Source organism: Microchirus variegatus, assembly GCF_963457635.1.
Source record: "Microchirus variegatus genome assembly, chromosome: 19".
Classification (NCBI taxonomy): Eukaryota; Metazoa; Chordata; class Actinopteri; order Pleuronectiformes; family Soleidae; genus Microchirus; species Microchirus variegatus.
The window spans coordinates 10,886,856-10,913,694 of NC_139820.1; the positions used below are offsets into that span (position 1 = coordinate 10,886,856).

Sequence of the window (26,839 nt, forward strand, 5' to 3'; positions counted from 1 at the left end):
GCGCAGCACAACTATCACAGCATGTGGCGCAGTTTAAGCGTAATTGTGATAGAATAGATGATAGAATAGATTGATCTAAAGGCCTTAAAGAGCTGCTGCGTTCAAGTGTGTGAACAGCAGCACGTTTCAGGCCATCGCTGCCTCTCCCTCGCTCGCTCTCTCCCTCTCTCTCTCTCTCTCCCTCTCTCTCCTGTACAGCTCCCTCTTCAGTTCGAAGCTTCACATCCAGGGACAGAGATACAGGCGTGATGCGTTCACGGTCTTGTCCCAGCTCGTAAGTTTCGCTTTCAATTAATAACAGCATCATAAACACAAAAGAGAACATGAAAATGTTGATGATTTTCATTAACATTTATCACATGTTTAGTATTGAGTGAGTGGACTTGAACACTGTGTTGTGGAATTCAATGTTTTTTTCTGTGCAGTGAAAAACGTGCACACTCATAGTGTAGATTTACAATTTTTTTCTCATTATTTTTTATTTTTATTTTCCTGTTGCCACTACCTGATCGTTTACAGTCTGAAACAATTGTTATTGTTATCTATCTATCTATCTATCTATCTATCTATCTATCTATCTATCTATCTATCTATCTATCTATCTATCTATCTATCTATCTATAATGCACTGACTGTAAACATGGCACGTCAGCACGGGGGATTAGTGGTTAGCAATGGTAAGGTTCAATTCCCAGTCTGTGACCTTTCTATGTGGAGTTTGCATGTTCTCCCCGTGTCTGTGTGTTTCCTCCAGTTTTCGCCATCAAAACATGTATGAATATTAGACACATTTGGTCAGGTTAGCCTTTTGTGACTCTGATCAACCCTCAAACCATCTGACCTCGTCATTGTGTTGTGCCATTTTTCGGTTGTATAACTAAAGATCCTTTACTTTTCCTTCCTAAAACAAAACAAAACAAAAAAAACAAAACAAAACAAAAAACAACGATATTGCAGTCCTTTTCCCTACCCGTCACATTGCTGCTGCTGCTGTATAGACACAAACGCTCCCTCAGTCAGGTCTGATAGTATTGCTTGACTGGACACAGCAAACAAATAATGTGATAATTGTGAAGATCAAACAGAAGCAGAATACAAATTAAACGAAATCTCCTAAAGTTATTATTTCACAGCGTAGCTTTAAAGTAGGCTGAACTCAACAAAAACAATAGATTCGCCCACGTAGTAAGACCTATCAATTGTTGCCATGGTTACCAAGTGCTTTGATCGTCATCGTGATCATTTCTTGCCGTTTTAGGGGAAATAGTTCCCGACAGCACCTAAAGGGAGCACGGGAACACCCCCCCTCCTCCTCCTATCACCGCCCCCTCCTCTGACGTCACTCCAACGGCTATTTGCATGAAGTGTTTTGTTGCTGCAGGTTCAACTCGGCTGCAGAACGAGTCTCTCTCTCTCTCCGGAGAGGCGAAGCGAGGGAATCAGCGAGAGCGCAGTGAAAAGAGGAGGCGGCGGCGGAGGAGGAGGAGGAGCGGGCTCTAGTTTCACATCAGAGGAGCAGAGAGAGAGAGAGAGAGTGGGGGGGAGACACGGCCTTGAAGAGAGAGAATATAAGGTGTCAGATACCCAAAAAAAGAGAGAGAGAGAAGAGGAAAAAAAACAGAAACCAGAGGAGCCGCTTGTGAAAATGGAAGTACCCGCCGCGGGAGATCACGTCTTCGCGGTGGAGAGCATCGAGAAGAAGCGCAGCAGAAAGGTTTGTCACCAAAGCTCTTTTTTTTTTCTCATGCACATGGAGATGAGGATGATTTTTTTTTTCTTCTTCTTCTCTTCATCGTGGTTTTGTTTTCCACCGGATGTGTTTGTGTTAGCCTGACGGCTGCTGCATGTGCGTTTTTTTCGCTGCGTAAAGTAGAAACGCATTATATCCCGTTTGTGTCCATTCACAGGGGAGGGTCGAGTATCTGGTCAAGTGGCGAGGATGGTCTCCAAAGTAAGTATCCTCCTCCTCCTCATCACCATCATCATCATCATCATCACCACGTAACAACATGTATCAGAAGAACCGTAATCACGCAACATTCACAGCTCAAGTGTGCGTATGTGTACGAGCGTGAGCGCGCACAGGGCTAGGGCGGTTGCGCGCTCTTGACTTGGCCGATGGACGCGTTGGCCTCGATGATGGATGTAGTTTAACAACGCAAGTAACTCCCAGTGTTCCAATTAAACGAAGGCACGTCTGTGATTGAAACCCATGTTTGAGAAAACCCCATAACGTGCGGAGTTCACTGTGACGCACGCGCACGCACACACACACACACACGTGTGCGTCAAAGTTACCAATGATGAATTCCACGTGCGTCCTCGGGGAGTGTGTTGTTTACACATGTGCACTGACATAAAGGGCTCCAGCTAATGTTTATTTTAATGATTGATTGATCTGTCAATCATTTTCTTACTAAGGGTAAATAAAAAAAAAAAAGATGGAAAAGGTCGTTCAGTTTTTAACCAAACAAAAATGATGACGTCCTAATTAGAGCACACACACACACACACACACACACACACACACACACACACACACTGTGCCTTGAAAACCTAATTAAGAACACAAGAACAGAATCCACACCAGATTGAGACGTTGTGTCATCAATAACATATCTACTCTACCTGCAATTTACTGTCTATAATGCCAGCTTTTCCCCCCTTATAAGAAAGAGGTCCAGTTTAAATAATATCTTCAGTTTACTCTCCTGGAGAAGCAAAGAAACCGTGGATAGTAGAGCTGCAACCAGCGATTATTTTCGTAATCGATTAATCTGTCGATTATTTCCTCCGGTCCATAAAATGTCAGAAAATGTTAAAAAAAAACGTTGATCGGTGTTTGTGAAACCTGGAACTGACTCACAAATATTGTTTTAATTATGAAAAGAACTACAAACTGATTATCGATTAATATAGTAATAGATAAATAATGGATTGTTTCATCTCTAAGAATATTTTAGAAGCTGAAATCTGTGATATTTGACACATTCTGACGCTTCACTGTTCGTCTTCTTCTCTCTGAACAGATACAACACGTGGGAACCAGAGGAAAACATACTGGACCCTCGACTGCTCGATGCTTTCCAAGACAGGTGAGATTCACCAAATGTAATATTCATTCCTTTTTCTGTTCCACTTCTTCACACCAGAGATTTCCAGAGCAAATATTGATAGAATTTTTTAGCGTGGTAAAAGAAAATGTGCATTTATGTGAGGTCACAACTTGATGACGGGCATAAAGATGTGTTTATTATTATTATTTGGTCAAAGAAAATCTTCTGCTCTTAAGTGAATATTTGGAATTAGTTCACCAACATGAGCAGTAGGTGGCGCATAACTACGATTTACCAGAAGGGAAAGGAGGAACAACTACTTCATACATTACACAAGTCGAGGAATATCATGGGTTTTCAGTTCCGCTAGTTTCCCAGTGCAGGGAAACACAGGAGCTGGAGTGAAAATTCTGTCGCGTCATTTCTTAAAGGCGCCATATGTAACAATGTGGCCAAAAACGGTTACTACACTCAGATTAGGTTTTTGTTTTCTCCGCCGTTGTAGCTCAGACGTAACTGGCAACCCGTGGTTGCTCGGCAGCTGAGACTCTACTGATTGCAACGATTGGTAGACGGCGGTAGGTGGCGCCACATGCAAAAACATGATTTCAAAATATAAACATCATTTGAAAAGATTTTTTTTAATGCAAATATTTTGTCTGTACTATTGTTGTTGGTGAGTTCAGTTTGTTATATGAACATTATTCCTGAGTCTCTGTGACATATTAGGAGGATTTCATGGCCAGTTGCTTTAGATTTATTGCATAATGCACCTTTAACGTCTTTATGCTAAACTTTTCCATTTCTGAGGAGGAAAAAACGTAAATCATTGAAGTGCTGTGTCTGTGTGCTAATGTTTACAGTTTCATGTCCCAGTTAGAAACGGTTTGTCTGAGGGTTTATCGTCAGGATATTGTGCAGCGTGGTCTAGGAATGGCACAATACCACTTTTTCATGTCTGATACCAATTCTAATATCTCAAACTGGAGTATCGGCCAATACCGACATCACTCCATTTTAGATCTTTCAAACCATAAAGCTGTGAACAACGCAATTGTGCCATTTCAATCTATTTCAAAGACATAATAATAATAAATCAAGCATATAATAAAGCAGAAATAAACAGCCCACAACATGACTCAGCTAAAATGCGCTTGCTGATTTTTATTCACATTTTTACAGTTTGTGCACAGTGAAACATGCGATATATGGGTTTTTTAGATTGTATCTGATTTTCCATGTGTATCTGTACGATATTCAATCCAGTGATTTTGACCAATATTGAACTGGTTACTTGGTGAGGATAAACTGTGCGAACCAACAGTATTTTTATAAGACATTAGGAAAATAAACACATTTTTCTGATTTTAGTCAGACTAAAATCAGGCTTTTTAGTGACTGAAATTGTCAGATTAACAACACACACACAGATAACACAACTGAGATGTATATGTTCAGTTGAACCAGAGTTGGACTTGTTTAGAGCTGGTTTGGACAGTTCTCACACTGTAGCTAATACCCGCAAATAAAATAGGAAGCCAGTACACGGTAGAATAAAATAAAAGCGACAACAACGAAGCAAAATTCTGTTTTTTTGACTGAAAAAGAAACCAATTGATGCTCTGTCAGTTTAGAAAACGGTGTATTTTTAAGTTTTGGATGTTATGATAACAACTAGCCCCATGCCAAACAAGAAACAGCCTAATACAAAGTGTACGGCCTATTCTGACTGTGTCAGTCAAAGGTGTGGAAAGCCAGTCCCTGGGTGGGCGTGGATTAGGATTAACAGCAGTGTCATCACTGGGTCAGGTTAGGGTTAGAGTTACCAAAGCAAACTGTGACACTTTGTCGGCATCTTCTTCTTTTTTTTTTTTGTCACCTGATAGTTAGTGGCGTGTCAGCATCAGGTTATCGTGCGCTGTCCCATCATGTAGTCACCAGATGCTCCTGTGTCTCCTTCCATAACACTAATTACATCAACCAATAAACCCAGAATGTCCTGGATTATGCAAAGTGAGGAATTTAGCTACACAAATATCCCGTGTGGTTGATTTTCTTTTGAAAATTGACTCATGAGCTTAATTAAAGTCTGTGCACGCTGAAAGACAGCCTCCGGCACTGTGTGACATTTAAAAATACTCTCTGTTTGCGTGATGTGTCCTTGTTCCTGTAAAATAACTTCACATAGTGTTTGGCCAATTTAATTAAAGTTAATATTTACTCATTCCATCTCGTACATTTTGTTAAATGTAAAAGTTTAACTGTTGAACTTCAGATGTACTTCACTGAAACTTCATTCTCAGTCAAATTTACACATTAACATACATGTTCAGCTTTTAATAACGCAAACAGACCAGTGTGTCCATGGTTTATCTCTCTTTTTGGAGGATTTATGGAAAACTTTCTGTAAATATTCTCATTCGTCCAGGTCATCATTGTCCAAAAGTCCTTGGAAGTTCAGTTGCGAGTGATTCAATGACTTCTGAGGACGTGGAGAACCCTGTTTGTTCTCCGTACATGTTTGTCTTAGGTGTCCACAAACAAACATCCCACTGGGTCATGTTTGAAATCCAAACAACTTGTTATTTCTGTTGATTGATGATGTTGAAGTTGCACTTAGGGATAATCTGCCATGGTACGGTATGGGTCCCTTGGAAGCTGCTTACAACGAAAGAAAAATTTGCTAAATTTAAATATTACATTCATATTTAACTTATCCCAGACTGTTTTTTTGTTGTTGTTGTTTTTTTTATTAATAAATAAATAAATGTACATAAAAAGAAGCTTAGGCATTTTAGCTGAGTCATGTAATGGGCTGTTAATGTCTTCATTATGGAAGCAGAATATTTGTGACACAGTTGGAGCTTTTATGTTTTTTGAAATGCATCAGCACAAAAGTGCCATTAACAGCTTAATAGTTTAAGTAAAGCAAACGCAGACATAACAAAAAAAATGCTCAAGAGAGTTTTCTCAACAGTTTAACTGCTCACTGGTGAGTAACTGCACCTGCTCCTACGCTACTGTCTGCTGACTGAGATGACTTTATCAGACACATCATTGTTTTCCATTACTTCAATGTGGGCGGGGTCATCATAGCACAGCTGCATAAAACCCTCAGATTTTGTAAGGTGGTTACTTACATATTTTTAAGAGAGAAAAATACTTGGACTGATATCGGTAGTAGGAAGTAGATGAAAATTGTTTGTTTTTTTAGGGTGAAACTGTTTTTAAATGGAACAGTGTTGACAGTGTTTGTCTCTGGGATTTTGGATATTGATTTATTTCAACGATTCAGTTCGCGAAGGGTGTTTTTGTTCAGAGGGGCAGAAAATTTCAAAATAAAAGCGTGTTGAATTCCAAGACTCATGGAGAGAGAACTTGTGTGGTGTAAACAGTGCCCTGTTCATTATTATACAGCAATTCATCAATGACAAAATGTCATTTTATCATCTTTTTTTATTAGTGTGAGTCTAGGTCAATATGAGCAGCAAACCCAAAGCAGAAAAACACTATTTTTCAATGTTTGTTTATTTATCATCGTCATCACAGTATCACGCAGCCCGAGCTCGCGGCGCGCGGTTCCTCAAAACTGGCACCAGAGAAACGTCCTCATGTTCCTCATTAGTACCTCATTATCAGTTCAAAGTGAGCTACCATGGTCAAATTAGCCGCTTGGCTAATTGCGAAATAGTGACCAAGCGGAGAAATCCACGTGAAGGAAAGTGTGATTGAATTTCTGAAAAGCACGGCGTGTTGGAAAGTGTCACTGGCTTTTCTCCGAGCCTCCCTCGGCTTTTGCTTACAGCAACCTCTCGGGCGCAGGTCACACGTTTAAAGCAAAGCAAAACACCGACTTCACCCTGCGTCTGCTTTTGCAATTACCACTCGCTCCCTCTCTCTCTTTCTCTCTAAAGGGGAGCGATTTTATTGAAACTAATTGCGCGTCTCTCCGGGGAGCCACATGGTCTGAATGCCAGGCTATGAAAATACACGGAGTCGTCATTGTAATTAGATGTGATGGAGGAGGGTGGGGGAGGGGACTGACATCACTCCTGTCTGTGGTGTTGAGTTACTGCCTTGGAGGGACTTAAATGGAGACATGAGAAAAGCCAAGGAAAAGTCAGAGAGGAGGAGAGGCCTTTATCTGCTACTGTGGAAACAAGACGTGATCTAAGATCTATGAGTGATGTAACAGGAGGAGAGAACCTCAGGCTACAACCATGCTCTCTGTGTTATCATTTAAAAATGAAGTAGTCAGTAAATTGCCTTATTTACACAGAAAATGTACCTGTTAATCAAAGTGCTTCACATAGAAATCAATAATAACAATACAAAAAATACAATATTACAATAACATAAGAATCAGTAAAACTAGAAAATGAGAGGAAAGTGTCATTGTGCTACTAGTTATTTAAAGTCTTTCTAAAAGAATACATAACTGAACACAGATGAATGGGTAACCAGTTCTAGAGTAGCCGTTGACCAGATGAAGCAAAGCAAACACTAAAATCTTAAAAATCTATTCTAAAATGAACCGGCAGCCACTGGAGTGATATGAATAAAAGCAGTGGTGATATACATGCCAGGCCTGTATGTGGCGCTGTGACAGGTGGCATTTTGAGGCTCCCAAAACGATACAATACAAAACTTTCTCAGATTCTCTTGTGTACAGTGAGTAAAAAATACATTCAGGCAAAAACAATCTGCATTCACATTAGCATTTTAGCTCCATTTCAGAAGTAATCTGCATCCATGCTAATACGCCGAAAAACATGTGACCGTTCGCATGGCCCAAGTTGATTCTCTGGAGGCTCTGTTTGTTTCAGAAACTACGACTAGAGCAGAATAGATTCTTTACTTGTCATCACACAGTTTAAAAACACTCACAATAATTTAAAATCACTAAAATGCTAGATTAGAAATAAGAATAAATGTGATATAAATAAAAAGTTGCACTAGTTTTGCATTGTGTTTTTTTTCATTGCACATGGAAATAAATTATTTCTCAATTTGTTTGCTCGGATTAGGCAGATTATAAGACTGATGATGATAAGAACCAATCAGGAAGTGACCGCGGGCAACTGCGCCATCATTTCCAAAGAGTGTCGGCACGTGCGCAGTAAACAAGTTTAGGAGAATCTGTAAAAGTTTTGTATGGTAACGCTTCAGTACCAGAGAAAAAAGAAACAATTACAAACGAAGATAAACACAAGTCAAACTGTGTAAAACTGTCCATCATCATTTTCTTCATTCTCTCTGTTTCCGTTCCATTTTTTCGTGTGAACATATTCAATGTTCTAAATGTTGAGGTTATAGATTCACTTCTTTTTAATGTGATTTAAATGAAGTTTGGCATTTGTGTTGTTTGGCATCTGTTGGCTTCTTGAACAAGTATAATCATCTTAGATTATGTTTTGTGTCCCTCATTTTTGGGGGGAAAAACCTGTGGCCACTGTTTACACTAGAAAAGCTCTAGCTGTTAAAAAGAAAGGTGAGGATTGTTGTGGAGTGGTTAATATTTCATTTAAAATGAGAGGATTGCTCCTTTAACTGACGTTGAATGACTGCCACTTTGCGGTCGAGGGTGTAACTCCAACCTGTGACATGTAGGTCTGTGTTTTCTAACTGACTGATGACGTTGTGTTGCCATGCAACGGTGACTCATCTCTGTGAGACGTTTCACTGATCCACTGCTGCTTTTCTGTCCCGCAGAGAACGTCAAGAACAGCTGATGGGATATCGCAAGAGAGGACCCAAACCCAAGCACCTCCTGCTCCAGGTTAAAGCAACAACACCTCATACTTATATTCATTATTACATACACGAGTGCTTCTAAAACCCCAGTTAATCCAAGAAAAACATATTTCTTTCACGATGCAGGTCTTAATGGAAACCCTGTGGATTTAATGTTGCAGAAGTGACTCAGACTGAACTATGAACTAGAGAAAGAACTCAGAGAAAATGAAAATGCTCCTGTCACAGTTATGCTGACCAACATTACAATATTATTGCATTAATTGTTTAAAAAAATGTTGTCCTGCAACGATAATTTCATGAATCAGTTACTTAATGTATTGTTAACTATTTTGATAATCAGTTTTTGAAGGGTTTTTTCAGCTTCTTAAATGTGAATATTTTCTGGTTTCTTTACTCCATTTGACAAATTAGAAATCGTTAAAACAGAATCATGAGAACACGATCATTTCGAGGTTTGAGAAACACAATTCAACATTTCTACAACCTTTTATGGCCCAAACAAAGACTCAATTAATCAAGATGAAAATTGACCGAACTTTTTAATGTTGTATGGACACAGGGGAATAGTGGCAAGCACAGTTGCCTCACAGCAAGAAGGTCCACATTCACGAACCAGTCTGACCGAGGGCCTTTCTGTCTGCAGTTTTGCATGTTCTCCCCGTGTGTGCGTGGGTTCTCCCCGGGTTCTCTGGTGTCTAAAAACATGCATGTTAATAGGACACTGTAAATTGTCCCAGTGTGTTTGCCTTGTGATGGACTGGCGACGTATCCGGGGTGTGACCCCACGTTTCGTCCTATGTGAGCTGGGATTAGCTCCAGCTCCTTTTTGCGACCCCGTGAACGCGCACACACATATCTAGGCTATCAGATGTAGCGCATCGATCACCTGATCAAAAGGCTGAGGGACGAGCTCAGAGCAGCGTCTTTGTTCCTCTCAGGAGGGTGTTGGTCTAACGCATGGGATTAAGACAATGACAGGACGCAGAGCAGCCAGTGACATTCCTCCGAGCTGAGGTCACAGCCACAGGAGTTACTTGGAAGTATCACCACGATGCCCGGGCAGCTGTAGGAGGGCTGTGTGAACATGAACCAAGGCCCCAGAAATAAAGTGTCCTCGCTCAGGCCTCACAAGGGCCCCTTCACACATTCCAGGCACAGACTCAACAGGCTCAGCTCGTGGGCCTCAGTGAACCACAGCTTTTTGTTGTAGCCTGACACAGACATATGTATACACTCTTCAGGCAGTTGCACCATTTATCAATTTCCCTGTCCACAGCAATGTCCTTTATTTTAAATACTTGGGCTGCGACTAACGATTAATTATTATCACTTTCTTGATTTGGTCAATAAAATGTCTATTGACGTCTCCCAAACCTCAAAATGACAATGTTTTCAAATGCCTTGTTTTGTTCAAAAATCAACATGATTCAGTTTTAATCATTTTGTTTTTTTATATGGAGCCAAGAAACATGGAAATATTCACATCAAAGAAGTGTTACAGCGCCACATACAGGCCTGGCATATGTACTACAGATTTTAGAGTAGTTTTGGGAGGTTTTGTGTGTATGAAGGTTCAAGATTTCTTTATTAGTACCCAACAGAGATGGAAAAAGTACTAAATTAGTGTACTCAAGTAAAAGTACCAATACGTTGATGAAATATTACTCAAGTAGAAGTAAAAAGTAGTTCATTTCAAATGTACTTTAAGTAAAAGTTACCTAGTTACTTTGCGTGGGGTGTGAGGGTAGTAGAAATATGACATGGGCTCAAAAATCCAAAACTATTTTGGAGCTCACGCCCGGCGCGACACAGGATATTACATCACTTTTGGCCACGCCCTCTATGTTCACGCACCAGTGCTGGTGCTAATCACATCATCATTGGTCTAGTTCTGGTGTATATTTTCCCCCTTCATTGTGCTGAATTTTTATTTTTACTCAGTAACGGATAGGATTTATAAAGTAACTAAGTACAATACTTGAGTCAATACGTACTCGAGTAAAATACAAAATCCTGATTTTAAATTGTACTTAAAAAATACAAAATACACAAAAAAAGTATTCAATACAGTAACTTGAGTAAATGTATTTCGTTACTTTCCACCTCTGGTACCCAAGGGTAAAACTAATATGCAGACAGGAGATACAGCAGTCCAAAAATTCCAAATATTAAATATATATAGCCCCACCAACTGTGCATCTTTGAAAACTCAAACGTAAAATTTGGGCGGCCTTAATACAACCCTGTGATCTAACTGGCTGTCTGGGATAAGGGGTGTGGAGGCAATGATTGTGACAAGGTGGACTGAAATATGTGGCCATGACTTGTTATACTAATTGCTGTCTTGTCTGACAGGTCCCTTCATTTGCCCGGAGGTCCAGTATTCTGGCCGACCTCCATGAGACGTCTCTGGAGGAGGACAGATGTGACAAATCTAGTCCCATACAGATGCTCCGTCCCCAGAGTCAGCAGTACCAGCTGAACAGCAAGAAGCACCACCAGTACCAGCCACTGCACCGGGAACACGAGGTCGAGCAGCAGACCAACGGCAAGAAGTTCTTCTACCAGCTTAATAGCAAGAAGCACCACCACTACCAGCCCGACCTCAAGGTGCCACAACCAATGTTTGCTAAACCCCGAGACGTCAGAGCCGCAGAGCTGCCAAACAAAGGCTACAGTGTGGCTCCAGTTTTGCAGCAGAAGTGGATTCGGGACAAAGACTCCGGCTGCCTGACCAAAGTGAAGGATATCACTATGGAGCTGAAGAAACTTCCAGCTGACCTCAACGGGCACAAAGAGCCTGAGGAGGCAAAACCTAAGGAGGATGCCTCGCCACAGTCTAATGGTGGCAGCAGCAGCAGCAAGCTAAAAATAGTGAAGAACAAAAACAAGAACGGACGGATTGTTATTGTCATGAGCAAGTACATGGAAAATGGAATGAAATCGGCGAAAATCAAAAACGGCGATACGGAAACGGAAGAAAAAGTGCAGCAAGGAGTGGATGAGAGCGCGGAGAACCACCTGGAAAAGATGAGACTTGTCAGGAAGCTCGGCCTCATGAATGGATTTGCAAAAAACCCCAGAGACAAAACAACTCCTTCGAGTTCTGGATTTAACAAAGATGGCCCTAAAGAGAGTGAACAGTCTCCCAAAGTGGAGCCAACTGCGACAGAACAGGATAAGCATGTCGAGGTCAGGGGTGAGGGGCAACCTCCAACGGATCAGCTTTTACAACTGACAACCAAGCCTAATCTGCTCCCTCTGCCTGTGGACAAGGGAGTTCTGTCAGTGCTGGACAAAAGAGAAGCGCAAGGTGGATTTAAAGGACTTAAACGGCACATTTCTGACACAGAGAGTGAGGAACGTGGGAGTAGTAAGAGGTTTTTGAGCTCCAGGAGTATCTGTGATCAGCTCACGGTCTCCTTGCCCATCCAAACTGTCAGCAGTGACCTAAACGGACACCAAGGTCACGATACACTGCAGCTCTGTGGATATGTAGACCAGGAGGAACCCATTGACTTAAGTATTGACAAGTCCAGGCCTAGACCTGAGGCTCCCACAGCAACCCGGCCTGAAACACACACACACGCTGAAACGGTGGCGCACACACACAATGAAACACACACTCCAGCTGAAACGCAGACACAATCGGACTCACAAACAGACACGCAACCAGAGAGTGGAACACAGAACGCCACAGAGAAGGTGAAAGTGGACTCACTGTCTGTTTCCAGCAATGAAAAGAGAAAAGAGGAGACGTTTCCCTCCTTCCAGCCGTTCCTTGGGAATATCGTGATCACAGACATTACCACAAACTGCCTCACTGTCACTTTTAAGGAATACGTAACTGCGTGACCAGAGGTGGACACGGACTGTGCGGCTGTATACATGTACATTAAAGAAAAAAAAAAGGTTTGATTTCTAAGATGCTTGAATGTAGAAATGAACCGTAGACGTTTTCATTTTTGTGAAGTCTGGATAAAAGAATTTTATCTTTTATCGTGCCAGTTTGCGTACGTCTTCTTATAAGCTCTTATCTGTCGTTACTTCGGGAGATTTTAATCACATGCAGTATCTCATTTTCAGCTAAACTTAGGTTTAAAAAAAAGGAAGGTGGGGGGGGGGGCTTCAAATGAAGATGCTTTTAACTCTTGTAAATACTTTTCACTTTTCTATGGATGTAATTTGATTTATACACTCAGCTGTCTGCAACTCAGATAACGTTAAAAATGGAGGGTTTATGGACGGTTTTGTAAGGGGAAAAAATTATATTGAATCACAGTAAATGACTGTGTGTGTGTGTGCGTGTGTGTGTGTGCGCGTGTGTGTGTGCAGATGGACAGGTTTAAACAAGGATGCATGCTGCTTGGACAGATGAAGCCATTAGGCAAGCTCGAACGAGCAGATGAAGAAAAATGAAGCGCCTTTATGTCAATAGATGTGATTTGTGTTGAAAGGGAAGCAGTGATAATTAACGGTTAGTGTTTGATGTATGCTCTTATGATTTGCTCTCCGTTCAAAGTGTTAAATTTTTTTTTCCCCCACCCCCAGTCATGCATCTCGTAATCTAATACTGAGCACAAGTCAATCCTGTGAACACAGGTGACCCTGGACATATTTATTTCCATATTTTTGCAGCAGTGCGGCGACTAAAATGGCTTTTTGAAGAATGTTATTTAATTATATCAGTCACAAATCTGTTAACACTCGCAGCTGAGCTGCGTAAATCCAGCAGACTCAGCTCTCACCGCCTACTGCTGACATGTGTATAGAAATACTAGTGCCATAATTGGTAATAAAGTATGTAAAAGCACAGGCTCCTGTTCTAATCAGATATTTTCCCCTTTTGTGTCATACTGTACGTACATTCCTCTCCTTCCCTTTCAGCGCTGTGTGCAGCTCTGAGGTGCATTGAACTTCTGCTCTCTCCGCAGACTAAAAAAAAAGTGAAGGCTTCTCATGATGCATATTTTGCAATAATAAAACTGTTTGCAAGCGGAAAAAAAAAAATGTCTCCTCCTTCAAAACTGCTCGAGCTATAAATGGAGAATAACGCGATTAGTTCAAGTTTAAAATCACATTATCAGTGGCTGACAGACTGAAGTTATTTATAACAAGATACAGAAAAAGACACCAGTCTCCACAACCAGTTGAAATGTCTTCTCAAGCACTATTCAAGACTAGTTTTACATGAGTAGGTTGGAGTAATGTGATTTAAGAAATCTCAGCAAAACTGTGAATCGATTTACGCACTCATGTCACCCGTTGCCGTGTGTGTATGGCACGCACATCATCAACGTAGCGCAAACAAAAGTTGCCTTAAAACATTGTGAAACTGGACCAGGGAGGAAAAGCTGTATTTCATTTTCAGTTTGAGACCATGGTGCATAACCACACCCGGATTCGTTTACCTAAAGCAGGGGTTCTCAAAGTGTTGATACCTGAGGGCCAATTTAGGAACCCAACATTGGACTGAGGGCCGCCAAAGGAAAAAAAAAGGGAAAAAAACAGAAAGAAATCCCATTTGTAATAATTTTAATGACCAGATTGCAGTTCTTACCTTCTAATTACAAGTTAATACCATGTAACACATTTCTGTTACCATATATTTACTGGGTAAATAGCTAATAATTGTGGGCTGTAGCTACCTGCTTATTACCAGCTTATAACCCAATAATACACTAAAATTCATCATATAGAAACCAGGATTAAAACTATCAACTGTAATTCACTGCGGGCCGCCAGAAATGTTTCTGCGGGCCGCCATTGGCCCCCGGGCCGCACTTTGAGAACCAATGACCTAAAGCAATCGGCAGTCCTGTGCCACTGACAAGTGCATTCGACCTTCTTTTGGTTCAGAATGATGTTCGTTGTTTGTCAAAAAGACCTTACAAAAGTGAATCTTCAAGCACCGCCATGCTTGAAAATCTGTGGGAAAACTTCTTGTAAAAAACGGTAAAAACTGAATATTCATGCGCATATTTACTGCTGGTCATTTTGCATGGGCCTAGTATTGCCTGGGCTCTTTTTACCCTAAGGTAAAAGTCGACCTAATCTTTACTGGCATCATACGGTAATGACTGCTGACATGGTCCATTCGGACGGGACAATCCGCAGACAAATGCTGCGTTGCATTTGTGGTCAGAATTTGGAATTTCCGAGGTCATGAGAAAGCTAGGCCTAACCCTGAACTTGGATTATCCGCTCAGAGACTTGGAGAAACTTCACCAACCCTGACATGGTAATCTGTCGTCTTTGTACCACATGTTGCTATACCACCCTGCAAAATATAATGAGGAGTGTTGTTATCAACTGCTATTAGTCCACATACACCAGGGATATTTAAATCAAAATTCAATTTAAAGAAAAACTCCTCATACAAAGGTCTGGAGCAACATTATTATAAATTGTTTATATTACGTGCATGAGTGTCAACCCCTGACTGAAATGCAGTAATGTTGTAACAGTATTTTTCAGGCTTAATTCACATTGAAGTGGAGGAATTGTACATAAATTATATGTACAATTCCTCCACTCCAATTCCTATTCCTAGTACTTTTTTTTTTTTTTTTTCAAATAGGTCTACACATCTTAATATTTATCTATAGATATACAGATGTGTATATATACAGTATACAGAGTGATTTTAGGAAGAGAAGGTGTTAAATTGATTTCTCTTTTTTTTTCTCGGTGCACTAAAGTTTGTCCAGACTAAAACATTTAACCTTCTATGTCAGAAAACTTTTCACATTTTTTCTGATTTAGCAGCCCTGGTGTTTGCAATGACACTCACTGGTCGAAACACTGTAGTCTAAAGACATATCCTGAACGTCTGTAAAGTCTAGAAAAGCTGCACATGTTCATGTGAAAACACTCAAAACAAGGATATTATCAATAATTTATCAGTTATTAGTCCTGGTCCAGATGATGTTTGAAAGTAATCTATGAGCTATGTCAAATCACAAAATGAAACTTTTAACGTTTGTACTCAAGGTTTGGTCACTCAAAGTTGAATTAAGAAACTAAAGGTAACACATTATAGGAACATAACTTCATATAGCTTGTTTGAATGAGCTTAATAGTGTGTAAGAGCCAAATCTTGTTCTTTTTTAAATTATTATTATACTATTTCATTTCTGAGGCACGTGTGCTTTGTTTTAGTACGTGCAAGCAAAGCTTCTGACCATATTGACGAACAGATTATCTCCAAATTGGATTAGATTAGCGATTCATGGATTGTGTCTGTGAGTAATTTATCAGACATAACTTTTCAGTGGCATAATAAAGAAAACAAAAAGCAAACATTACGTATTATGTCATTTTTCAAGTTCAGCCTTAAGATCCATCCATCCATTATCTACCTCTTTATCCTCCACCGGAGGGGTCGTGGGGGAAGCTGTGCCTATCTCAGCTGACATAGGGCGATATGCGGGTTACACCATGGACAGTTCCACAGTCCATCACAGGGCCACAAATAGAGACAAACAACCATTCGTTCTCACATTCACACCCATGGTCAATTTAGAAAATTTACCTAATCCCCAAATTTGCATGTTTTTGGGCCGGAGCTGGAGAACACCCACGCACACACAGGGAGAACATGCAAACTCCATGCAGAAAGGCTCTTGTTCCAACTCGAACGCAGGCAAGAGTACTAACCACTATGCCAACCGTGTGGCCCCATTTTAAGATCATTTAAATCAGGGGTGTCAAACTCATTTTCATTGAGGGCCACATCAGCATAATGGTTGCCCTCAAAGGACCAGATGTAACTGCAAGACAGAATAAATGTGAATAAATGTAAACACACCCTCAGAAAAAGACTTTGAAGCACGGGTGATTTCTTCAGCCACAATAAAGCTAGCTTTCACTGCCGCATCGTTTTTGGCCCCTTGATTGGTGTCAAAATGCTGACGTAGATTGTATTCTTTGGTGACTGACACCGCCTCATAACACAAAAGACATACCGTGTTTTCTCCTTGAAGCACAAACATGTATTCACCTTCCCACCTTTCTTGAAACTGCCTTCTATCTGCATCACTTCCTGGACATTTTGGGATCATTTGTGATGCATTGTGGGAAATGTAGTTTATGGTCAACACGCGCCTTAAAGGTACAATATGTTGTATTTATGGGTTTATATAACCCAAAATCCACTTTTTTATACATATTATGTGCTCCTGCATTGTCTAGTCGCTGTATAATAGTTTTTGTTTAATTTTCGTAGTGTTTCAAAAAGTCATGTTAAATAACATGACCGCGGACCGCGGTTGCATAGCCACTGTTGGCAGCGAGACGCCATGTTTCTACCGGAGCCTGTAAGGACAAACGCGAGAGAACAAAACAAGCGTCTCTTTACTTGTAGCGGAAGTCCCGCCTCCTCTCTCTCCGCTTCGTCTGCTACGGCCGCGGTAGCTCGCCCTCTCCCTCGCCTCACGAACCTCATCTGCTGACATGGAGAAAGACGACGAGGACGACATTTGACCAGCTGCGGATACCGTAGCGCTCAGGGAAGGGAGGGGGTGAGCAGAGCAGCAGGTCTTTGTTGTAAATTTCAGCCTCTCCTCTAGATGGCACTATAAACTACTTATTTCCCCTTTAAAGCAGCATAGACCTTGCGGGCCGCATAAAATGATGTGAGGGGCCACATCTGGCCCCCGGGCCTTGAGTTTGACACGTAATTTATATAATTATAATGGATGAACCTGGAAACTTTTCACTTACCCAGACACATGGTGTCAAGGGTTGAAGCTGAAGAAGTTCGGTGGAAAAGGCGGCTGCTGTAGCAGCTAATCTTACACCCCAGAAGTTGCTAAATCAGTACTCTATTTGTGCCTGTGTGTGTGAGAGAGAGTAAGAGCAAGAGAGGATTATTACAGAGCCAGCAGAGTTTATTTTCAGATCGGCACCATCTAACCCAGCATGCAGGCTAACCCCGGGCCAACTATTCGCCCCGTATTTCTCGTGCAGCCACAGGTCAGGCCTGGTTTACTGCTGCTACATGTGGAGAGCAGTTCCGTTCCCGTCCATTTAAAACCATATACAACAAATGAAATTGGAAGCGGCTGTGCCACATTACCAGCCTGCGTGTAGGTTGTACGTTCAGGCCTTTAAAGGCAGCTGATAATCTGTTGAGGGGAAACTTGAGAGCGGTGTTTTCTCAGATGGAAACCTGTGGGTTCGTGGCACGCTGCCAGGTCGTCTGTGAAAGATTCATCCATTAATATGGACTTAAATACAAAACCAGAGGTGACCGAGCTTTTCAGGCTGTCACACTGTATTTATGGAAAAACTCTTACTGCTCCTTAATTGCTGCAATTTCTTTAAGAAACGACAGAAAAATCTTTGAAAAAGGTTATTACCTTCATCAAGGAGGTTATGTTCTTCTGTTAGCAACTTCCCATCTACAGTATTTTTAAATAAATGAACCCTCCACCTGACCTCACAATTTTGTATGAATTTGGTTGTATGATGACAATAAAGAGCCTTTCTTTTTCCTTAATTATATATATTTTTAACCATAGCAGGCAGTTAAATTACAAGTGTCCTTCACTCTTAGAAATAAAAGTGCTAAGTAGAACCATATAAGGTTCTTCGGCTTGTCCTCATAGGAGACCCCTTTTTGGCTCCAGGTGGAAGGTTCCACCAAGAACCCTTTTAAAACTCTTTATTTGGGAAAGGGTTTTTCAGAAGCAAATTGTTCCAGGTAGAACCTCAGCCCTTGTAGAAAGACCCTTTTGGAACCCTTAATTCTAAGAGTGTAGTATTAATTTGCACTTTTTTATTCAAACTGAAGCACTAAGTGTGATGATACTGAACTTGAATTAAACAAGTAAACCAGCTCAATAACTTTGTTTTTTAAAACCAAAATCTTCAACTACAAAATAAAACCAGACAACTTTGGCTCAACACTATTTCAATATTCAAATATATCTAAAGATATCGAGATTACTTCAATATAATGTTTGTTTTGTTTGTATATTTCACACACTGGGGGGGGGCCCAAGCAGCCACTTTGCTCGCTTTAGCCTTGGTTAGGCTGTGTGGAGGCCCTCAGGAGGCCCTGAAGCACAAGCCTCTGGGCTTCCATCCTAATATCTTTTAGCTACTATTGTTATTCATTCCAATATTGTAATATGGCCCTGAAGCCAAATAACAGTAGTTATTATGTGATGTCTTTATAAGGCCCCTTAGGCTATATGTTATCCAACCCTGACATCTTGACAGGGCCCTCAGTTATATGAGTCCTTCAATGCGATTGCTGCATGACAACCAAAATATTTTTAACTTCATTTTGTTTTCTTTTTTGCAAAAAAATGATCCCATTTTCAAAGAAATCCCTATCCTCTATAGCGGTAAACGTAGCAGTCTTTCCGAGATCCGACTACAAATGGAACACACCAACAATCTTCAGATTAGGATCAAATGTAGTCCACTGTGGTCTGCAGGAATTCCTTTATGGTCTATAACTCAGAACATGCAGTGCATATACTATATAGGAGGGACCGGTTTAAGGCCTCTGTGTGTGGTTTAGACTTGAACAGCTGTTCATGTCAGATGCTTCTTAAATAAATCCTCTTGACATGCTGACACACAGAGAGGAAGGGCGGGGGATGGGGTGGGGGGGGGGTGGCTTCACTAAACCTCATGTTGAGTCTGACATGGCATTTGACTGTTTGGAACAGTAAAAAAAAAAACAAGTTTACTACTTCACACTTGTACATCAGTTTCCTATAAACTGATGGAGAGGATGTGTCTTTTTCTTCAGATTTTCATCGTAGAGAACGATCATCGGTCTGTTGTACATCTGTCAAACGCTGGGCAGGATTCAAACTTGGCAGGTGACTCATGGTGATTTTCCATGATACAGTTCTTGCGATACTCCACTCTGCTCGACTCTACTCAGTTTGGTATCCGTGGGCGGAGTCATCATAGCACAGTTGCGTGAAAATGCCGTATGTAAATGTATTATATGCGACACAAACACACAAACGAGTGACGTAAAGCAGTTTGGTTCGGTGTTACTGAATCATTCGAATCAGTTAATTATAAAGACTTGTTCACTGAATCGTTCAGTACTTCCTGCTTGACCTGAGCACAGACTCTGTGTCTGACAGTCACTGAACTGAAATAACACTTTACCACTATTACTAAATACACCAGACTCCTCTGTTAAATATTGAACTTTTAGACATTCCCATGTTAGACATAAATGCTGGAGATTAAGGTTCCAGGTACTATCACTAATGGAAAAGCACAAAAAAAAAAACAGTAGAGTCGAGCCAAGTCATGCTAGAACTGTATCATGGAAAAGTGCCATAACTGAGAAAACCGGTGATGTTTGGATAAGTAAATACAAGAGATGTTCGCCCAATCTCTCACACAGTGTAAAACAGTGCTGGATGCATTAGAAGACAAAGGTTTATATAACTTTGAGTAACTCTACTCTACTACTCTCTCACTGAGGAAGTAAAAAAAATAAGAAGAAGAAGAAGAGCAATGTCTGTCACACCCATTGAAAATGACTCTATACATAATTATGTCAAACTGCCAATTACTGAAAAATATGCAGGAGATCTTCTTGCAGCTTCAGCCTGAACCTGCTGTTGAGACAAATGATTAATAATCTGTCCACACTAGAGTCTTATTCCAACCAATGCTCTATCCACATAAAACCCTTCTCACGCAGCCAATAGATAGTGGGAAATTCCCCTCAGGATTGAGAACAACATCAACATCACCCTCTCGTATCATGTGTTGTGTTGTGTTTGTTTTTGTCTGGAGACAAAAAGAAGTTGCCAGTGTCTGGATGAACTGGTTGTATAATCCCTTCAATAAACACGATCTGTTTTTATAAGATTGTGTCATAACACGTCTTCCCTCCCTGATGATCCACCTGCGGCTCATATTCAGTGCTTTTGACCTTTATTTGTTTTCTAACGCTGGATTTTAGATGATAAACTCAGCCACAGGGAGTGTGTTGGTGGTTTCCAAAACCACAGATATGTTGAGAGGAACAGGAGCGTGTTACACAATACATTTTGCAATTTTTAAAGTCAAAAAGTCTGTTTAACATCGAGGCCAATTAATGACACGAGCGTATGGAAGACATGTTTGCGCAAGTGTTACCGCAATTTGTCGACGGTCTGTGCTATCGGAAACAATCCAACAGTTTCTGACAGCTGAGAGGTTGCAAGTCAAAGCAAACATGTGGTTATTGCTGTAATATCACCCACGCTGTTGCAGGAAGTCCGCAAATCAGCTACTTTGTCACCAGATAGGAGAGAGTTGGAAAAACGCTTGTACATAGTTTTTTGGCCTGTTTTTGGACATTGAGACAAAGGGTATTTTATGTTTTATACTGGTCACATTTCATGTACAACTACAATGTTTTTTCAAAATAAAACATTTTCTATCCATCCATCCATTATATGCCACTTTATCCTCCACCAGAGGGTCATTGGGGGGTGCTGTGCTTATCTCAGCTGACATAGGGCGATAGGCGGGGTACACCCGGACAGTTATAACACTTTTTGTTTTTCTTAATTTTGAATTGTTAATACATTCTTTTAACGTGCAGTAAATTGTAAATAACTGCCATATATTGAAAGTTATTCTGGAAAAATGGGGCAAAGCAGTTACAGGCCCTTTTATGGTTAAAATAAGCCAAAATAGTCCAGACGGACATTTTAAAGCTTAGGCGTTAAAGGGTTCACTAATTTAATGTTTTATTTACAGTAAAATAGTTACATTTAACGCTATTTCTGATTGTATTGAACTCCCATACTGAACCTTTAAAGTAAATTACAGTTCTTGAGCCTGTTTAACTCTTTTACTGTGTGACAGGTCATCTTCAGTGAGTACATGCAAATGCACAGTGATGCAGCTAAAAGAAAATGGTCTGTGTGTGTCAAAGTGCATCAGATATTTAATCTTTAAATCAGTGAGGCAGCTTTCATCGGCCACTTTATTAGGTACAAGACTTAACAAATAGGCAGGGATGTGGTCTTCTGCCACTGTAGCACATCTGCATCTAGGTTTGACCCTTTTTTTGACTTACTGCTGCCTTTTTGTTGACATTAACCAGGTCTGACCAGTAAAATTCCAGTGGGTCAGGAGTTTTATGAAATATATAGACCAGCCAGCTCTTTGGCAACAAAAACAACATTGTCAAGTTCCTTCCTTGTTCTTGAACTTCACATGACTGGCTGATTAGATATTTGTCAAACAGCTGAACAGATAAAGTGAGAGGTGATTTGTTTTTTATCATGAGCTGCTGAGTACACTTCTGGGAAAATAAGATTAAATGCAAAACTATTAATCCCATTATCTAAGTTGTATAAACCAGATATAACTTGTCCTCGCATTCACTGGATTTTTTTCACTGTGAGGGGAAAATATAGTCCTCGATTAAGATCAGTGAACTCCCTTCCTCTGTGTCTCGTCTTGTTGGCACGCGCGCCGTTGAAACAGTTGGACGTCACAAACGTGACGCGGCTCGTGATGGTGCCAGTTAATTGGGGGAATCGCGTAAAACAAAGGCGCCAAACAAAAACAAGGCACTGAAGCTGGAGTGATCCCCGGGGGTGAGTGACCTCTGTCCACGTGTCTGCAGATGACGAGAGATGTGTGGGGAAACATCGCTCTGCGGTGCGGTTCTGACTTACATTCATTAGAAGAGCCCAAACAATCAAGTGTTTTCCCTAACCATAACCAGTGAGTGCCTAACCTTAACCTTAACCTGTCTAATTAGGACCAGGTTTTAGTCTCCATGAGGACTACTGGTCCTGACAAGATTAAAGTAATATGCCAGAAATAAGGTTCTAAAGAGGCAATAAATTAGAGCTGAAACGATTATCGATAATCGGTTTGAAGCTTTTTTCATTATTAAAACAAGATTTCTGATCGTTTTAGCTTCTTAAATGTGAATATTTTCTTGGTTTCTTTGCTCCACATAACAAAGAAATCATTAAAACTGAATCATTTTGGTTTGTAAACAAAATAAGACGTTCGAGAACATCATAATTTCCAGGTTAGACAAACACTGATCAACGTTTTTTTTAACATTTTCTGATTCACAGATTCATCGAGAAAATAATCGACAGATTGATCATTACGAAAATAATCGTTAGTTGCAGCTCTACAACACATACAAGAACATTCACACACAGTGGAGAGGAAATCCGTGTAAAAGCAGCTCCAGCATGAAAGGCTGGTTATATACAGTATATCAGGATGTCCTCGTGACTGTGTTGAGTCAATCTACAAAGAAATGCAGCGCACGTGCGGGAAACTAAAGCTAAGTGTGGTCAAAAAGGGGGAATATTGAAAGAAGAGATATAGCATCACTCTCACACACACACACACTTCAACACAGGCATTTAGTGCCAATAATACAATACATAATTAAAAGAGATTCTCAGTGTTAACGTCAGTGCCGTGACGGTGATGGTTTTAGGACAAAAACGGTTCAATCTTCTCGTGGTGGAAGGAAAGAGGTTTAAACAGATGAATCTGTCCGCGCCGTGTTAACTAACCCGAGTCAAATCAATCATAAAGACAGAAGGGAAGAGGACTTGCTCTCTCCTCTGCTGTCTGTTCTCTTTTTATACATGTTTTACAGTGTATTGTGTATATGTCTATATCCATATGTGTGTGTGATTTATTCGTGCGTAACCGTTGGATTTACATGTGATTTAGCTGCTGGTTTTAGATGAATGCGCGTTGTCCCGATCTAATGAAGAATGAACTTTCATTATTTGTGCATGATCGTGGTCGTCGCACCCAAAATACTAATCATCCCGAGCGTCTCTATAACAATCTAAATCAGTTGATTTTTGGGAGTATGCGCGTGTTGCTGTGTGCGCGCGCGTGTTGGTGAGTGTCTGTGTAAAATGTGGTTGTTGTGGGTTTTTTTTTTTTTGCTCACACCAGGATCCTGCGTCTACATCTTGCCCGGATACAAGGCAGCCAATGGTGTTGGTTCCGCGGCAGCGCCGCTGCTCTGCAGACGCGGCGAGACCAATCGCATCCAGAGGCTGAAGGCGATGCTGCTGTTTGTGCCAGAGCCATTTCTTCTTCTTCTTCGTCTCCTTCTTTCCTCTCCTTCTTCCTCTTCTTTCTGTCTGCACCCGATCTGCATTTGTTAGAGCTGAGAGGGAGGAAAAAAGACACATGAACACTTTATATTCATCATGTCGGAGACGTTTTCTGACAAATCCACCCTTCATCCGGGCGTCTTATCTTCAAATAGTTTATTAATGTTTGTAAATAAAGCCACTCCTTTGAATACAAATATTTTTTTCCAGAAATTCGGGTGGTTTTATTCTCTTATTATGGAATATTTCCTTCCATTGACTACATCTCTGTGTCTTTACTATCTTCACAATGAGATTCTGTTTATTATGACTGTTTGTTTGTCTGTGAGCAGCATGGCAAAAAACAAACAAAAAAAGGATTAAAATTATGAGATTAAAAGATTAAAGATGTTAGTGTATAATGTGTGTACATAAGGGAGGATTCCATGTGCAGAGGCTCCTTTAAGAGTATGTAAATGAAAATGCGATTAAATAATAACAAAGTGACTAATCGTATAAGGCAAACAAATAAAGGACAATTCAAAATAAAACATAACGAGAGACAAAACCATATTTCAAAAACAAAAGAAAACAAAACAAAAAACACTAACCATAGTGGAAACAGAGGCTATAAACACGAGACATGTACATACATGTTTGATCTAATGTGTTGCACTTGTATTTATTTAAGGGAAATCGGAGTTTAGTAAAAAAGATTATTGCATATTTTACTACAACTGAAGAGGAACCAGACTAGTGAGGCCGAGTGTAGTGAGAGCGCAAGGACGGATTTATGTGGAATTCCCTGTAGATGTTATGGACAAAAGAAGAAATTATAAGATTGTGTTAGTGATTCGGATCCGGATTTAGATATTTTGAATGAGAATAATTGTTCACCGTGTGATGAACTGGAGGAGTGTATTAGGAGAAACTTAGAGGCCTCAGCACAGGTTTGCGCTCCGTGGGTCATGTTTCTTCGTCATGGAGTAACTGGTGTTTAAACTGTTACTATCTTAACTTATAGCTTAACGACAACACGGTTCAGTTATCAGTGAAGATAAAGAATGATCAGTGATAACACACTGGACTTCAGTTAAACCGTGTTCACTGAGTTTTTACATCATCACTATAATAGAAACATAAACTCTGTCCGTGTCTGATTTTATAGAATTAATAATGGGATTTTATGTCGCAGCCACTTTATCACACATCGACTGAAAAGATTAAAGCCTACAGTGGCTTTTATTAATACTAAACAGGTGTTAACATTGAAAGAAATGCTGAGTCACTATGTAATCCGATAGAAACAACGCCCTCATTCTTAATGTTTGTTGTCCTTCATGTTTTCCTCGACTCGCTTTGTTTATTTGTCTGAATAAACTTCCGCATAGGCAACAACAATAATAATTATTAGATTAATTATAACCCGTCGTCATCATCTTGTACAGCTTAAAGGTCAAATAATAAGAAGCCGACCAGGAAAAATCTAATTAATTTAAACAAATTAACATAAATAAGGATGAATAATCGCATTATTATTATTGTGGTTGTTGTTATTATTATACACATTAATCGATGTTATTGGTATGTATATATATACCATTAATCGGTATATGAACGGACCTGTCCTGCAGTGACTTATCTTATTTCATTTTAAAGATTCAACAAAAACTTTTTATTTGTTAGATATTTTCGTTTCGCTGTTTTTTTAATTTTTAATTTATTTTTATTTATTGTGTATCAAACCCACATCGGCTAAAATGTTGTCTTCCCTCTGGATCTAGCCATTTAATTATTATATTATTAATAATATTTATTTCAAATATTTTAGTGCATGAAAACAAAACATAAGCCCGTGTAGATTTGTTGCGACAAAGTGTAACAAAAGCAAACGAGAAAATAAGAAAATAACCGACATAAAAGCGCAAAGCGCGACCGACTGTTGAAGTTAAAGAGATTAAAGAGATAATGCTGAAAAATATACATATGATTATGTGCATATACATGTGTACATACATATAATCGTCTCATCTTTCCTTGGTTTCCACCATTATAGATTAACGCTGACCCTACACCTGCTACATTTATTTATTTATTTATTTATATGTTTATTTATTTGATTAGTGTGTGTGTGTGCGTGTTCCCAGAGATTGGGACAAAACAAAAAAAAACATTCATATTAAGGGAAGATTAAAGGGAATAAAATACACGTAAGAAAAAAAAGTGTACTTATACACATTATAGATAACATAAATATACAGTACAATATACATACAGTATAAATCCATCCATTAAATACATTCTTCCTGTAATATAACGACATTCTTCATATGGATTGAATACATCTTGAACTAAAAATTGTCAGAATGATGTATACATATACATATATTTGTTCAGAATTCAGTTGTAGAGTGACAAACCCCGTGCACATGAATGGAAAATGTGACGTCATCTGACCCAGGAAGAGTAGTAGCGCAGGTGTGGGAATATATTAAGTGCGTGCAAGTGTATGAAGTTTGTGTGTAATAACACATAAACACCATCAGCTGTTGAACGTTAAAACAACGTGTGTGTGTGTGTGTTATTTAGTTATTTTCCCTGTGTACATGTTTCCCTGCCGCGCGCGTTACATGACTTTTTGCTACCACGTGCACATCTGAATGTGTGTCACATCATTTGCGCGAGATTGTGATTCACCCGCCACCGCGCGGGAGAAAAAAAAATCCCCCCTCTCTCTCTCTCGTCCTCCCCCCGAAAGAATTCACTCAGGCGTTCGCTCCTCCCCTCACTTAGCAACCCGAGCACGTAGCAACGGCTAAACCAATGAGCGCTCAACTTGAGGTTCCACCGACTGCGGTTTCTTAGCAACGCTGTAAAAAAAAACTGCTCTGACGTCCATTCTGTTCGGGAGTATTATGGTCTGTCGGGAATTCAGAGTGGCAGCGACTG

General features: G+C 40.1%; 1 protein-coding gene across 1 annotated transcript; it reads left to right on the forward strand.

The window, feature by feature from the left end:
• Positions 1-1,630: 1,630 nt before the first annotated feature.
• LOC310941302 (E3 SUMO-protein ligase CBX4-like) lies at positions 1,631-12,668 on the forward strand (the record flags this gene model as incomplete). Its single annotated transcript, XM_083906455.1, has 5 exons — positions 1,631-1,714; positions 1,908-1,951; positions 3,030-3,095; positions 8,769-8,835; positions 11,169-12,668. Exons 1-5 carry the CDS (start codon positions 1,646-1,648, stop codon positions 12,666-12,668), a joined length of 1,746 nt encoding a protein of 581 aa, XP_083762581.1. The 5' UTR covers positions 1,631-1,645.
• Between the last annotated feature and the right edge of the window lie 14,171 nt (positions 12,669-26,839).